At 41.8% G+C, this 15,178-nt stretch overlaps 3 protein-coding genes across 4 annotated transcripts; 1 reads left to right on the forward strand and 2 right to left on the reverse strand.

Annotated features, from left to right (window-relative positions):
• Nucleotides 1-2,982: 2,982 nt before the first annotated feature.
• On the forward strand, nt 2,983-6,870 carry LOC106309512 (pyrophosphate-energized vacuolar membrane proton pump 1-like). Its single transcript, XM_013746553.1, has 7 exons — nt 2,983-3,371; nt 3,584-4,158; nt 4,524-4,903; nt 4,980-5,066; nt 5,459-6,200; nt 6,274-6,333; nt 6,403-6,870. Exons 1-7 carry the CDS (start codon nt 3,113-3,115, stop codon nt 6,607-6,609), a joined length of 2,310 nt encoding a protein of 769 aa, XP_013602007.1. The 5' UTR covers nt 2,983-3,112; the 3' UTR covers nt 6,610-6,870.
• On the reverse strand, nt 6,709-8,200 carry LOC106309513 (ATP synthase gamma chain 2, chloroplastic). Its single transcript, XM_013746554.1, has one exon. It carries the CDS (start codon nt 8,080-8,082, stop codon nt 6,943-6,945), a length of 1,140 nt encoding a protein of 379 aa, XP_013602008.1. The 5' UTR covers nt 8,083-8,200; the 3' UTR covers nt 6,709-6,942.
• Nucleotides 8,201-8,422: 222 nt separating this feature from the next.
• On the reverse strand, nt 8,423-14,715 carry LOC106309510 (mediator of RNA polymerase II transcription subunit 15a-like). Of its 2 annotated transcripts, XM_013746552.1 has the most exons (12): nt 14,471-14,715; nt 14,010-14,130; nt 13,770-13,881; nt 13,521-13,638; nt 12,024-13,421; nt 11,855-11,925; nt 11,564-11,638; nt 9,938-11,251; nt 9,470-9,814; nt 9,174-9,380; nt 8,992-9,080; nt 8,669-8,876 (listed from the first exon to the last, which is right to left on the reverse strand). In XM_013746552.1, exons 2-12 carry the CDS (start codon nt 14,120-14,122, stop codon nt 8,669-8,671), a joined length of 4,050 nt encoding a protein of 1,349 aa, XP_013602006.1. In that variant the 5' UTR covers nt 14,123-14,130; nt 14,471-14,715. The 2 variants fall into 2 exon arrangements, with proteins under 2 accessions (XP_013602005.1, XP_013602006.1); XM_013746551.1 differs by lacking the exon at nt 14,471-14,715 and having other exon boundaries at nt 8,423-8,876; nt 14,010-14,122.
• Nucleotides 14,716-15,178: the final 463 nt, after the last annotated feature.

Raw genomic sequence — 15,178 nt, forward strand, 5'->3', positions numbered from 1 at the left:
ATGAGCTTTGATGGCGTGTCCTTGTTCTTCGTGCAAGCAACCAAGTGATGCAGGTTTAGAAACACAAAGTTCGCAGACAAACCAAGAGGAGGCATAGGAAGGTTCGCTGTTCTCCAAACGTCTTGAGTTGCTTTGCAAGAGAACAGAGTGTGACATATTGTTTCACGTCCCACACCACATACCTTACATGTAGCATCAACTTGTAATCCACGTGAACATAACTGATCATAGATGGCTAATGCTCCAGCCAGAGCCCTCCACACAAAGTGTCTTATCTTAGGTGTAGTCTGGAGCTTCTATATACTTCTCCACAACATTTTTTCCACAGGAGGTAAGCCGGTGGGGTGTGGAGAGTTTAGGTTGATGATAATCTCTGTAAGTTTGTAACCAGATTGGGATGAATAATTACCATGACTAGTAAACCCCCACGACACAGCATCAGGATGAAACCTTTCCACTCTCATGTGTACAATGGTGTTGGCGTCCTCTTCAACAAACAATCTCCTCACCTTGTATGTATCCCAAAGATTTGTATTTGGGATAAGGAGGTCCGATACACTAAGCGTGAGATCAACTGTAGCATCCATACGGTACATTAGTGGTCTTGGGAGCGGACCCATGATCCAGTTTTCTGTCCATACATGTGTGGTAGTGCCATCTCCTACTCTTTTAATCAAACCCTTCTCTAGCAATTATCGACCGTGGAGAATGCTTCTCCAAGCAAAGGAGGGCAGTGACCCTAGTCCACACTCCATGAAGGATCCATTATTCAAATATTTGCTTTTTAAAACTTTGGCAACAAGCGAATCAGGATTCATACGAATGCGCCATGCCTATTTAGCAAGTAAGAACTGATTGAATCTGCTGATATCATGAAAACCCAAGCCTCCATCCTCTTTACTTTTACAAAGTTTCTGCCAGGCTACCCATGAGATTTTCTTTCGGTTTGAACCACTGCTCCACCAATATTCCACCATCGCACTTGTTAGTCTATCACAGAGATCTTTAGGCAGCTTGAAAACATACATGGCATAAACCGAGAGAGCAAGTGCAATGGATTTCAATAGGATTTCTTTTCCTCCTTGCGAGAGAGCTTTTGCATACCACCCATTCAATCTCCCATGAAGCTTTTCTCGTATAAAGTTCAGCAGCTCAATCTTTGACCCTTGAAAACATTCAGGTAGTCCTAGATAGGTTCCATCTCCTCCCTCTTTGTCTATCTCCAAGGTTCGTTTGATCTCAGCCCGGTCTTGTTCTGGTATCTTTGCATCAAAGATGATAGATGATTTCAGCTTATTTATCACCTGTCCAGAAGCTTCACCATAGCGTTTAAGAAAATCTACAATGACTGCACTCTCCTCTTTAGAAGCCTTACACATCAGGAGGCTATCATCCGCAAATAAAAGATGATGGACTGCTTGTCCTTGTGGTCCAAGCTTAATACCATGTAGATCACCCTTCTTCTCGGCTTTGTTGAGGACATGTACTAAAGCTTCAGCACACAGTATAAAGAGGAATGGAGACATGGGATCACCTTGGCGAATCCCTCTTTCAGGCTTAATGAAACCATGTGTCTGGCCGTTTAACATAACCGTATAAGAGACAGTGCTGACGCAAGACATCACCCAGCTAACCCACTTTCTGTTAAACCCAATCTTCTCTAGTAGCGCTTCCAAGAAGGACCATTTCACCCTATCATAAGCCTTTGACATGTCGGTCTTTAAGGCCATGTATTGCTTCGCAATAGCCTCATTCGTTCTGAGTCCGTAAAGGGAACAAAAGATAAAGCATGAGTGGTCACTACTAGTCACTCATGCATGATTCATTAGCAAAAGGGAACAAAAGATAAAGCATGAGTGGTCACTACTAGTCACTCATGCATGATTCATTAGCAAAAGGGAACAAAAGATAAAGCATGAGTGGTCACTACTAGTCACTCATGCAAGAAAAGTAAATAATGCTAACAAAAAATAACTAAATAGTTTTTTTTATTAAAAAAAGGTATGTATCCGATTGGAGGGTTGCACACCATTCAACACACATCCACCACTATATCTTGCTCGTCAAAACATATTTCTATTCTTAAAAAGAAAAACAATTCTATTCTTGCTCTACATTAATTACGGTGTGGTGCATGGTGTCTTGTTATACGCTCCCTCGTATGAAGATGAAATAAATAATAAAAGATCCGGAATCAAACCTAATCGAACAAATGCCGACATAAATTTAGTACAACGTCGAATCAAAGATAAAACGAATATCTTCGAATGTTCTTTTTATACGTTGCTTAATTTAGTACAACGTTAAACTTAAACCTACTGTAGAATCGATTCCCATAAAACGAATACAAGTTTTACTCTTTTCTTTAAAAAAAATTTAATACGCTCGATATTTTATGTTGTACAAAACTGAAATACTATTGACTATCTATTCCATTTCATCCTAATCATCAAATCATTTAATCATACTATGTACACTGAATCCCCCCCCCCCCCCTGAGAATCTAATTTGTCCACACACACTCTATAAGGTAAAGTGATTAGTTTCCATAAATACTCGAATATACCATAGATAAATGGCTAAATGATTTGATGATTACGATAAAAAGAATTATTTTCCATAAATACAATACAATTTCCCTCGATAAAGCCTAAATCATGCACCTAACTCATTATTTAATTTCAATCAGTCAAAATAAAGAAAACTAATTAGTAGTAGTATTTACCAATTACCACGTAGCCGTTGTTTTAAGCTCTAAAATCAACGGCGAGAATTGGCCAATGGCGTTCGTGTCTGAAACAACTGACTGAAACGAGATCTGTGTTCAGACAACTCGCATCGTCACATCCACGCGCCTTCTTATCAAAAACATTTTTAAAAAATCATAGGGGGGTGTAGCGTATATCACGGTGTAACTAACCGTACTGGATTAAGACTTTCGTAGTGTTATAAAAACGACACGGTATCATCATCACTCGTTTAAAGTCTCTCATCTCTCTTCTCATCGAATCACTTCCCATCTTTCTCTCTCTCTGTTCTTGTTGTTGTCTCTCTCTCTCTCTCTCTCTCTCTCTCTCTCTCTCTCTCGCTCTCTCTCGCGAGCTTATCTTCGATGGTGGCGTCAGCTTTTCTCCCGGAGCTCTGGACGGAGATCCTCGTTCCCGTTTGCGCGGTGGTCGGCATCGCTTTCTCCCTCTTTCAATGGTTCATCGTCTCTCGCGTGAGAGTCTCCTCTGACCAAGGCGCATCGTCTTCTTCCTCCGGAGGTTCGAAGAATGGCTACGGAGATTACCTTATCGAGGAAGAGGAAGGTGTTAACGACCAAAGCGTCGTCGCCAAATGCGCCGAGATTCAGACAGCTATCTCCGAAGGTAAAGAGATCTCGTGAAACTTTGGATTCAGATCTCACGATTGTTTGGCTTAGATCTGGCTCCGTTTCATTCTCCTAGGTCCTGTAATGATAAGTACGTTTTGGAACATAACAGAATCTTGTCTTGTCGGAAAAGTGAATAACTTTTCTTTTCTTTTTTTTTGCTTAAAAGTGAATAACTTTGGGATCTGATTGGTGTGTGTTTGGTAACAGGTGCAACTTCGTTCCTATTCACAGAGTACAGATACGTTGGCGTCTTCATGGTAATCTTCGCCGCTATAATCTTCGTTTTCCTCGGCTCCGTCGAAGGATTCAGCACGGAGAACAAGCCTTGCACCTACGACGAGACCAAAACCTGCAAGCCTGCGTTAGCCACCGCAGCTTTCAGCACCATTGCTTTCGTCCTCGGTGCGGTCACCTCTGTGCTCTCTGGCTTCCTCGGCATGAAGATCGCCACTTACGCCAACGCTAGAACCACCTTGGAAGCTAGAAAGGGCGTTGGGAAGGCCTTCATTGTTGCGTTCAGGTCCGGTGCTGTGATGGGTTTCCTTCTTGCTGCTAGTGGTCTATTGGTGCTTTACGTTACTATTAATGTGTTTAAGATCTATTACGGTGATGACTGGGAAGGTCTTTTTGAGGCTATTACTGGTTATGGTCTTGGTGGGTCGTCCATGGCTCTCTTTGGACGTGTTGGTGGTGGGATCTATACAAAAGCAGCTGATGTCGGTGCTGATCTTGTCGGTAAAATCGAGAGGAATATTCCAGAAGATGATCCAAGGAACCCAGCTGTAAGTACATCTTTTCACTGTATGACAAGAGTATATATGGGTTTTCGAGGTTTTGGATTCAGGTTTTTTTTGGTTCTAGAGATATAGTTTTACAAAATTCGGTTCTCAGTTATTCTGCTTTTTTTGGTAATTTTGGATAATATGTAAAAGCTCAGGATAATTGTTTTTTAGGATATTTAGTAATTTAAAAACTAAATATAATTGATATTTTATGTACATAATCTGTATTTTAAAAATTCTTATAGCGGTGCCAGTTATTTTTCTTATTTTGGTTCGGTTTTTTGTTCCGGATAAATGCCCATGTTTAGACAAGACCCTGCTTTTGTTTTTTTTTCGTCTTAATTTTGTCGGTTGTTATGTTACAGGTCATTGCTGATAATGTGGGTGACAACGTTGGTGACATTGCTGGTATGGGATCTGATCTCTTTGGATCATACGCTGAAGCATCATGTGCTGCACTTGTTGTTGCTTCCATCTCTTCCTTTGGAATCAACCATGATTTCACTGCCATGTGCTACCCGTTGCTCATCAGTTCAATGGGTATCTTGGTTTGTTTGATCACAACTCTCTTCGCCACTGACTTCTTTGAGATTAAGGCTGTTAAGGAGATTGAGCCTGCGTTGAAGAACCAGCTCATCATCTCAACTGTTATCATGACTGTTGGGATTGCTATTGTGTCATACGTTGGCTTGCCTTCTTCCTTCACCATCTTCAACTTTGGAACACAAAAGGTCGTTCAGAACTGGTAAGACCCTTCTAACTGCATCTGTGAATCTATACGGTGCATTAGTCTAATTGTGTGTCACAATTTTGGATTTCAGGCAGCTATTCTTATGTGTTTGTGTTGGTCTTTGGGCTGGACTCATCATTGGTTTTGTCACTGAGTACTACACTAGCAACGCATACAGGTAAGAAACTACTTTCACCATATTTGATTACTCCATTCTCTTTCAAAATGATATATGTTTTAAATTTTTTACACGTAATTTATTTTTTAAGTGTAAAGTTGAAAAGTGGCATCAAACTTGTGGTAAAATTGAAAATTTCCTTTAATAAAACATAGGAGATTTTAGTATTAAATTTATATTTTTGCAATTATCTTTCCCATAATTCTAAACCAATAAAAATTTAGTAAATGTAAGTAATTTTTTTGAAGCTTACAATCAATCATTTTTTTTAAATGCATTGAAGATACAAGAATATATCTTTTGAAACAATTTTCTTTTTTTTCCTAAAACATTCATTTTTTTGAAACTGAGGGGCTAGTGACAAACTCTATGTGTCCTTTTTGTTCTTGCAGCCCTGTGCAAGATGTTGCAGATTCATGCAGAACTGGTGCAGCCACCAATGTTATATTCGGACTAGCTCTTGGTTACAAATCCGTCATCATCCCAATCTTTGCCATTGCTGTCAGTATCTTCGTCAGCTTCAGCTTCGCTGCTATGTACGGTGTTGCCGTCGCTGCTCTAGGGATGCTCAGCACCATCGCCACCGGTTTAGCGATTGATGCTTACGGTCCCATCAGTGACAACGCTGGTGGTATTGCTGAAATGGCTGGAATGAGCCACCGCATCCGCGAAAGAACTGATGCTCTTGATGCAGCTGGAAACACCACTGCCGCTATTGGAAAGGGATTCGCTATTGGCTCTGCTGCGTTGGTCTCCTTGGCTCTGTTCGGTGCCTTTGTGAGCCGTGCGGGAGTCCACACCGTTGATGTTTTGACACCAAAGGTTATCATTGGGCTGCTTGTTGGTGCAATGCTTCCTTACTGGTTCTCGGCTATGACGATGAAGAGCGTGGGAAGTGCGGCGCTTAAGATGGTTGAAGAAGTTCGCAGGCAGTTCAACACTATTCCTGGACTCATGGAAGGTACAGCGAAGCCTGACTACGCCACGTGCGTAAAGATCTCTACTGATGCTTCTATTAAGGAGATGATTCCTCCTGGTTGCCTCGTTATGCTCACACCTCTCATTGTTGGTTTCTTCTTTGGTGTTGAGACTCTCTCTGGTGTCCTCGCCGGCTCCCTTGTCTCCGGTGTTCAGGTATACAGTCTTTATGTGAATAAACTAAATGTACTTAAAACATATGCTCATTAATGTTCATGTATGTAAACAGATTGCTATCTCTGCATCTAACACTGGTGGTGCCTGGGACAATGCCAAGAAGTACATTGAGGTACATAACTGTTTTTTCTTACAGCTCAAGTCAAATCAAGTCATTAAATTATTGAGAGTTGTGTTTCAGGCGGGTGTATCAGAGCACGCAAAGAGTCTTGGACCAAAGGGTTCAGAGCCACACAAGGCAGCTGTGATTGGAGACACTATTGGAGACCCATTGAAAGATACTTCAGGACCTTCGTTGAACATCTTGATCAAGCTCATGGCTGTTGAGTCTCTTGTCTTTGCTCCCTTCTTTGCCACTCATGGTGGTATCCTCTTCAAGTACCTCTAAACTCGAACTCTTGAGTGAAGAAGAAAGATGATGATGAAGATGGATTCAAAAGTCCTTTTACCATTCTTGTTTTGTTTTTGCATAGGTGGTTACAAACTCTCTTTTTTTTGTTGATGAGGCTCATTTAAAGAACCAAACCAAATGATGTTTCTATCTCTTTTTGTGTTGTCTTAGATTTAAGAAAACCACCAAGTACTTGAGTATTGTTTTGTTCTTCTTCGAGACAAATGAGATTTAAGTATCAGTCTTTTGTCGGCATTAGATGATGTATTTATTCTTTCATGACATTGTTACACAAACAACAAATGGTTTAACACAAATATAGTTTCCTAACTAAGTCCCTCTAAGAGCTTCAGCTCCAGCAACAATCTCTAGCAACTCCCCAGTGATCTTAGCCTGTCTCTCCCTATTATAAGCAACCGTAAGACTCTTCTTCAACTCAACCGCATTATCCGTCGCGTTACTCATAGCGCTCATCCTCGACGCCAGCTCACTCGCTAAAGACTCCTGCAACGCCCTCAGAATCTGACTGTTCAAATACAAAGGCATCATCGCATCAAGAATCTGAACAGGATCCTGCTCAAACTGCATCAACGGCGAAATCTCAGGCCTCTCAACCTCAACTTTCCTCCTTTCCACAGAAAGCTTCCCGTCTTTGCTCGTCAGCCTAAACATCTCATCCTCCATAGCGTCAACACACACTCCTTCCACATCACAAGACTCTCCTTTCATTGTCAACGGTAATAAAGTGTGGATCACAGGATCGGATTTCACTAAAGACACGAACTTTGTGTAGACAAGCTCGACCTTATCCACCTCCTCGCTCACAAACAACGAGAACACGTCATCAGCGATCACCTGAGCTTCTTTAGCCGTGGGGTAAACGCCTCCTCCTTCGATACATTTATCGACTTCCACGTCATCTCTCCTGCTAAAGTAAGCGTTCCCTTTCTTCCCTACGCTTACCACAACGCACTCTATCCCTCTCTGCTTCAACTCATCAACTCTAACATTAGCTTTCTTGATCACTGCGTTGTTGAAACCACCGCACAAGCCTTTATCGCCGGTGACGACGACTAAAGCAACTCTCTTTACGGGCCTAACGTTGCTGAGAGGGAAGTCGATGTCTTCCAATTGAGCGCATTGGTTGATCGAGTGGAGGATCCCGACTAGGGTTTCGGTGAAAGGTCTGCAGTTGATCACGGCTTCTTGAGCTCGGCGAACCCTAGCCGCCGCGACTAGCTTCATCGCTTCTGTGATCTTTTGAGTGTTCTTCACGGTGTCGATTCGTTCTCGTAGCTCGCGGATTCCGGCTCGGATTTGGAGTGAGGGTGACGGAGATCTCGAGGGGAATCGATCTGGGCTTCGTCGTGGGTTTGTAGTGAGTGGGAAAGAGATGGACTTTGAGGTGGAAAAGGATTTTGAGTTCGTAGGAGACGGCAAGAGCCATGAGGTCGAGATCGAACCTGTCATTTTTCGTTTGGGAAAGACGAGAGATCTGAGGTTTGATCCTCTTTGAGGTGATAAGTGTAGAGAAAGAGAACTTCAGGGCTCTTTTTGTAATTATAAAGTTTTACGAGGGCTTATTATAAAAACATAGAGCTATCCTTATGACTAACGGTCTCCTCAGTCCTCCTGTAAATAACCCGAATGGCCTTTGAATCCATCAAGAAGGAGCTCTTTGGGAGATTGCATCAGGTTTATATGAAGCAGGTGTTTGGTGGTGTCTTTGTTCCCATGAAAGACTATCATCATCGTCTTAAATTATAAGTCGTAGAGTTTGGTGGATTTTGATACAGAACAAACATTCCCATGAAAAACATTCATTAATACAGAACAAGATAATTGAAAAATAATATTCAGTTATACAACATATAAGCTTTTGACTTATAGATAAAGCTCCCAATCATATCGTTGGAAGATACAAACTTATACTATACAACAAACGGTGGGTAACGTGGGATTTTCTACAGTTTTGACATGATTTAAATACTTTTTGACAACCAGTAAATCACAGAGTTTACCGTTACGGCATGATGAAAGAGACCTCATCAGAGATTCAGGAAGCGGCTAGATATTTCTCCCATGTACCGTATTTTGAGCTGAAAGTTCCACCACCAAACTGCTGTGCGTACTCGCAGATCACCGTCCGAGCGCAAGCGTCCCATGTCTTGGCTATGTCTTTGAGCGACATAGGCTGTGACAGACTTCTTAGCAAAATGTTGAATCTTGCCATAGCTTTGGACGAAAGGTCCTCGTTCTCTTTGCTGTGCAAGCAATCACGCCATGTTAAGTTAAGCTAAGAAGATGATCCAGTTTCTTATAGAGATGTTTCTAGAGACATGAGCTGACTTTGGACTATGGTAAAAGTTTTGCCTGTACCTGGTTTCGACCGGGAGTTTATCCAGGAGAGATGGAGAGCCGTTGGGGTAGCTACAAGGTACCAGCAGACGCAATGGTTGAATAGGAGACTGACAGAAGCACACAACATATTTGAAATTAAGGATAATTGAAATGATTTCTTTTCCACAGAATCTTAACGATATAACCATGCTAATGCTTACCATTTGGGTTGATGAGAGATGAGCCTTCAAGGCTGGGCTGAGAGAAACAGCTATAAACGAAAATTTTACTGTTGTTCCCTCACACCCTTTCCTTGCTGTTGCTCCCTCACTAGGATCAGCAGCATCTTCATCATCACTAATCTCAACAACTGTATCTATCAGCCGCTGGTTTATCTCCTTGATTTCCTCCAAAAGGGCATGATCGGTCTGCAGTCCAAGATTGAGTCCTCATAATATTTAAAGTTGAAACATTGTGCTTCTGAATCTAAGGGAAGTCTTAACTTAAAAAACCATACCTCAGTTCTTGCCTTCTTGCCATCAGAAGTCGCAGTAGATTCCAGATCAGATGTTCCCGAACATGCAAACTGCTTGTAGTTGTCACCAACGCTTCCTTCTAATGAAGAAACGCTTAATGGCATCGCGGTTGTGTGACGCTTCATTTTTTTGGTCGCCATCATTCCCTCTTGCGTCATAAAGTTTCTTGCTTGGAGACGACACTTGGTCATTGCAACCAAGTCCTCGCCAACTGAAGCTCTTGAACCGTTTCCTGGGGCTGAACCAGCTATCCTATCAACCATGCTTACAACAGATCCGATGTCACTTACTGCAGAAGAAAGTGCCTGTGGTGAGATGGACTTCACCTGAAAACAACAGAAAGCATACATCAGTGACCAGAACAATGTTTCTACTACAAAAGAGAGATGGCAGCAATAACGCTATCCTGTTGCAATATATAATCTTCAAAAGTTAGTAATGTTACTTACCACTCTGATAAGGCGTTCCATAGGCAGCTCAGTCCCACTTGGTTTTCCAGATGTAATTATCAAAGGATTTAAATTATTTCCATCAGGAGTAATAAACTCCTGAAGGAGAGGAGAGGCAGAGATCCCTGGAGTGCCAATCGCAAGGGACTGAACTACACCTTGCATGCCAGTTGCTTGTTGGCGTGCAGTATTTCCCATTGACAACGAAGAAGCTCCAGAAGGTTTCTCAGAGTCAACTTGCATAGGGGACGGTGCCAAGGGGGTTGAAGGAGATGGGACAATAAAGGGGGAGTTTGCAGGTTGCAGTGGAGTTCCCGTCTTGTTGACAGATGACATCGCAATTTTCTGGTCGATCTGAGGAGACATATGTTGTTGTATCATCTGAGGAGATTGACCTTGCATAAGTTGAGGTGACGTAACAGGAAGCTGGGATCCAGGTTTTAACTGTTGAAGGGGATAGTTAGCACGCTGACCCTGCAGAGAATGTTGCTGAAACATCCCACGGCCGGCATTCATTCCCTGCCTCGCTGTCGAATCATTCATATCATTTTGCGCTACTTGCTGTCTTGCTTGTAGCTGTTGCTGTTGCTGCTGCTGCTGAATTATCTGCTGCTTTAGCTGCTGCTGCATCTGGCGCTGTTGAAACTGCTGTTTGAACTGCTGCGTCATTTGTTGATCTTGCTGTTGCTTCATGTGTTGTTGCTGAAGCAAACTGGAACTTAACTGGGTTTGATTAACATTAGACTGCAGTGTGCTTAACCCACTTTGAGCAGATGCAGAACTGTTATTTACTTGTTGTTGTTGAGAAGTATTTTGTTGCATGGATCCCATGGCAATCTGCTGGGCATTATTCAGTGCATTTCCTTGGCCTGACTCTAGACTAGAAGCTGGCATGGAACTGGGAATGTTCTGCTGTGGAGCTGAAACTCCAGGACGAGATGATAGAAGACTGTTCTGCATATTTGTCAGACTACTCTGTTGTGCCCTTTGCCCAGAAGAACCCGGCATGCTCATTGATTGCATCTGCGGATTTGCTTGACTATCATGAGACTGATCTTGAACGTTCTGAGATTGCTGTTGCTGCATGGGCTGCATCTGAGATTGCGGAAGCTGCCCTTGCTGTACTGGTTTCCTCGGTCTGTGCATATTTAAGAAAGTTATAATCTGCTTCTCATAAAAAGTCACCTTATCCTTTAATGCAGGCACGATATTGGTCTTTGAAACGGATAGGAATTGTATCATTCGCTCCAACATTGTCTTGAATTGTTTCAATTTCTCAAACTGCTCTGATCTTTGTTGCTGTGGAAGAGAATCCTGCTCGAGAGGAAAAAAACAAGAAAAAAGGAATGTACTCAACAAGAAAAGAAACAATCGTATAGATGCAAGCTACCACCGATGTGGGTTAGGGAAGAAACATAGATATCCGATATTTACTTTCTACCGGATAGTGTGTAAGAATACGAGCCTCAAGAGCATTTTTGTTTAAATGGACAACAAGATTCCAAAGTTGTATGATTTTCGTTTGCAATATCGAACCAATTTTGAAATGAATTCATTAGGTACTAGCTACTATTTCGAAGGACATATAAATGCAAACAATTCTCCAAGTAAAAAATAGAAACTTACTTGCTGCAACTTGGCTGTAACTCTCTGATAGATTTCATTAAGATCTGGCAAGTACGCCTCTTTCATTGTTTTGATCTGCAAAAGACGAGCAATATGGTCATACGATTTACTCATACGGAGATATGTATGTTAGATCGACTGCCTTATTGCATCTATCTCTTAGAGATTTAATAAGCGTGGAAAGAATTGGTGAAGGTATAGCAGCCTAATGCTATCTACCTCAAATACTTCTGGCTGCTGACAGCAAGACTAAGAAGCCGAAACATTACCAACTTAAAAAGAGAAAATTACCTTCTGGAAAGCCTCCTCTTGCCAATCAACTCCGTTTGCATTTTCCGTCTGTGCCGTCGAGTCAAGCGATGCTAAAATAATAAAATTGAGTTTGTTCAACATCAGATCCTGCTGAGAGATTATGCAAAATATGAGAACCTAAAGTATTCACAAGGATGCAAAAACATACATGATGGCATCTCTGGAAGGGCTCTTTGGGATTGATATAGTTGTCTCTGGTGGTCCACGACATTTTGAGGTGGAAGCAGGGAACCTGTGACTTGGCCTGAAGATTGTAGCCTTTGTTGCACATCCTGTTGTAGTAGATTAGGTTGCTGTTGCAAACCTAACTGATGATGCGACTGAAGAGGCATCATCTGCTGTTGGGATGGTTGATTCTGTGACTGTTGGCCCTGAGAAGGAAACAAGCCATGGCCAGCCTGATGTGTTCGTTGCATCCCCGTTGGCTGTGATAACATGTGCACCGACTGCTGGTTAGTCTGCAAGTTCGAATTGCCAACCTGGGAATTGAGCAACTGTTGTTGTGGTTGCTGCAATCCGGTAACATTGCTTTGCTGCAATCCGCTAACATTGCTTTGAGTGGCCAGTGGTTGCTGATGCGTAGCCTGAAGGCTGTTTTGTTGAGACATCAATTGCTGGGCCGGTGGCTGTTGCTTCTGCTGCAGCGGTTGCTGCTGCTGTTGCATGTTCATCATATTATTTTGTTGGTTCAGTAGCCTTTGCTGATGTTGCTGCTGCTGCATATCCCCAACAAGATGCTGTCCCATCATCTGCTTCTGTTGGATGCCTGAGCTGTTTGCAGCTTGTTGCCGTATCATTTGGGATTGCTGCTGTTGTAGAGGAGAAATTGACTGCTGCGGCAATGAAGTTTGCTGCTGATGGATTCCAGAGGCTTGTTGTGATTGCGGATGTTGCCTTAGCAGCGAAGATTGATGCTGACGAAGCATAGCCTGTGTCGTAGTCTGCTGCCCAGGTAATTGGGGACTTGATTGCTGATTTGTGTGGAGACCCTGTAGAGGAGCTGAGCTCACAGAGGAGGCCTGGGTCGCAGATGTTGGAATACCAGACTGTTGAGACGAATGCATTTGATTGGGCTGCATCACATTTTGTTGTTGCTGCTGTTGTTGTATGTGTGATGGCAAAAGCGAACTGGGGTTAGGAACATTCCCTGACCCAAAATTCTGCTTGAGAAGTTGCTGCTGTAGCTGTTGCTGATAAAGATATTGTGCACTCTGTGACTGTGGCTGTTGCTGTGAAGACATAGCATGCGGTCTGCCCAGCATCTGCCTTTGGGATCCAGGAAACATATTCGATGAAAGGCCATGTTGCCCAGATGAATCTTGCAACATTCCGGCTACATTTTGCATATTGGAATTCTGGTTCACAACGCTTGCGACGTTATTATGGGTCATGGAAGAAACCGGCGGCATGGAGGATGGCAAAGCAGAAGAACCCATCATTACAGAGGCTGTATTGTTCTGCATGGTTTGGGGCAGCAACGGCTGAGGTGCTTGAGATTGATTGTTTGGTAACGTTCCCGGAAGAAGGTTCCCTTGATTGGTGGGCACTATTCAATGAAAGGTTAAACAGCATAAAATTAGAGAAACGGCCATCCAAAAACCGGATAAACAGTGTTAAGCAAAACATGCTTGACAATTGTGATTACTTGAATCCATGGATGTGCCATTATTAGCGGTAGGAATAGTTGAGGAAGAGCCAGCTGCATTTTGCGATTTAGTCTCCATAGTCAGCATCTTCATGGATATTTTCCGAAGGTAATCAGTCTGAAAGTCGAAATAAAAGAAAATCAAAAATACATGGATTTAGTCTCCCTAGTCAGCGAGGCGCAAACATCTATATTATACCAAACACTAACGAAGCAACCAAAAAAAAGATTCAGCAGCCTGTTAATTACCTGGTTAACAGCACCGCTGAAAATTTTCTCCTCGAATCTGGCAGCAATCCTCCTGAGCTCGTTAATCCCTTCTGGTCCAGAATATGGAAGGTGCTTCTTTAGTGTTTCCATTCTGCGCAAGTGGCAAAGTAAAATAAGTATGAAAAAAAAATATAATTATTAGTTAAGGAACTATAACACCATATCAACCTTGTATTGTCTGATGAAAGAGACATAACACCAGGTAAAACTAAAACTTACATCTTGTTGACAATCTTCTGGCGTGAATCAGGTGGCAATTGAGCTCTCCAGTCACCTGTTTCCATGGCAGGATCTCCACTTGGAAGGGAAGGCCTCCAATTGTTATTATCCATCAAGTGTCCTACACGTTTACATGCCATGAAGGACAAAAAATAGTAAGCATAGACTTATTATAACCCAATCAAAACAAAGAAGAACCCATCATTCCACACTAAATGGATTAGAATCAGCAGAATCTTGCTCAATCATCATCAACCCTATGCAGATCAAAAACCAACTCTTTTGTTTGCTGCTCGTAGCACAAAGCCACAGACTCAAAGCTCAAAGTAGCATATCACAAAAAGAGAATCCAGGAAAGCGAATAAGCATATTCAATCACACCAACAAAGTTCATCTATGCTCAATCGAGAACCACCATCTAAAAAGGCGAATCGAAAAAAGCGAGATTCGAAAAATTTCACCTCAAATTCAGAGACTATCGAGGCGATTTCGCGTCTGGGGGTAACGGTTGCTCCCGGCGATTACGGCTTGATTGAGAAATGATTTTTTTGGGAGATGGATTTAGGGTTTAGCTTGATTGAGAAATGAATTTGACTGATATAAGATCTGAGGAAGGAAACTTGTTTGTCTTAGCTCTTTTAAAGCATACCAATTAGGAATATTTGCAAAATAAATAAATTGTTTTTATTGGTTGGTGTTTCACCTTTTTCTTGCCGGCAAACTGTGTGTATTATTAAAACGTTTGTGTACGAGAATCTTCCACTAAAGATCAACTATGTATTGTTCAAAAACAAACAAAATCAGCTATGTAATAGATAAATTAATCACTATTAAATTACATGTAATCTTTTGACCAGCATAGGCTCCGATTGGTAACCGCAATTCTAATAGTATAACCGGTGCGAAATTTAAGTGCAGTACGGTACAACTGCGATTCGTGTGGTTTGCGGGACAACTGCGGATTTGGTAAAAAAAAAAATGCAGGTTTGACAAAAGATACGGTTTTTATTAGAAAAATAATGAAATAAATATATTAACACAATTAGAAATTAATTTGTTTTCTTATTGACAATGTCATAATATTTTCATTTTTATAATTTTAAATATTAAAATTAATCTAAAATAAAAATTTGTATATAAAGATATATCAATATAAATTTAACTACTAT

This window comes from Brassica oleracea, chromosome C8, assembly GCF_000695525.1.
Source record: "Brassica oleracea var. oleracea cultivar TO1000 chromosome C8, BOL, whole genome shotgun sequence".
Classification (NCBI taxonomy): Eukaryota; Viridiplantae; Streptophyta; class Magnoliopsida; order Brassicales; family Brassicaceae; genus Brassica; species Brassica oleracea.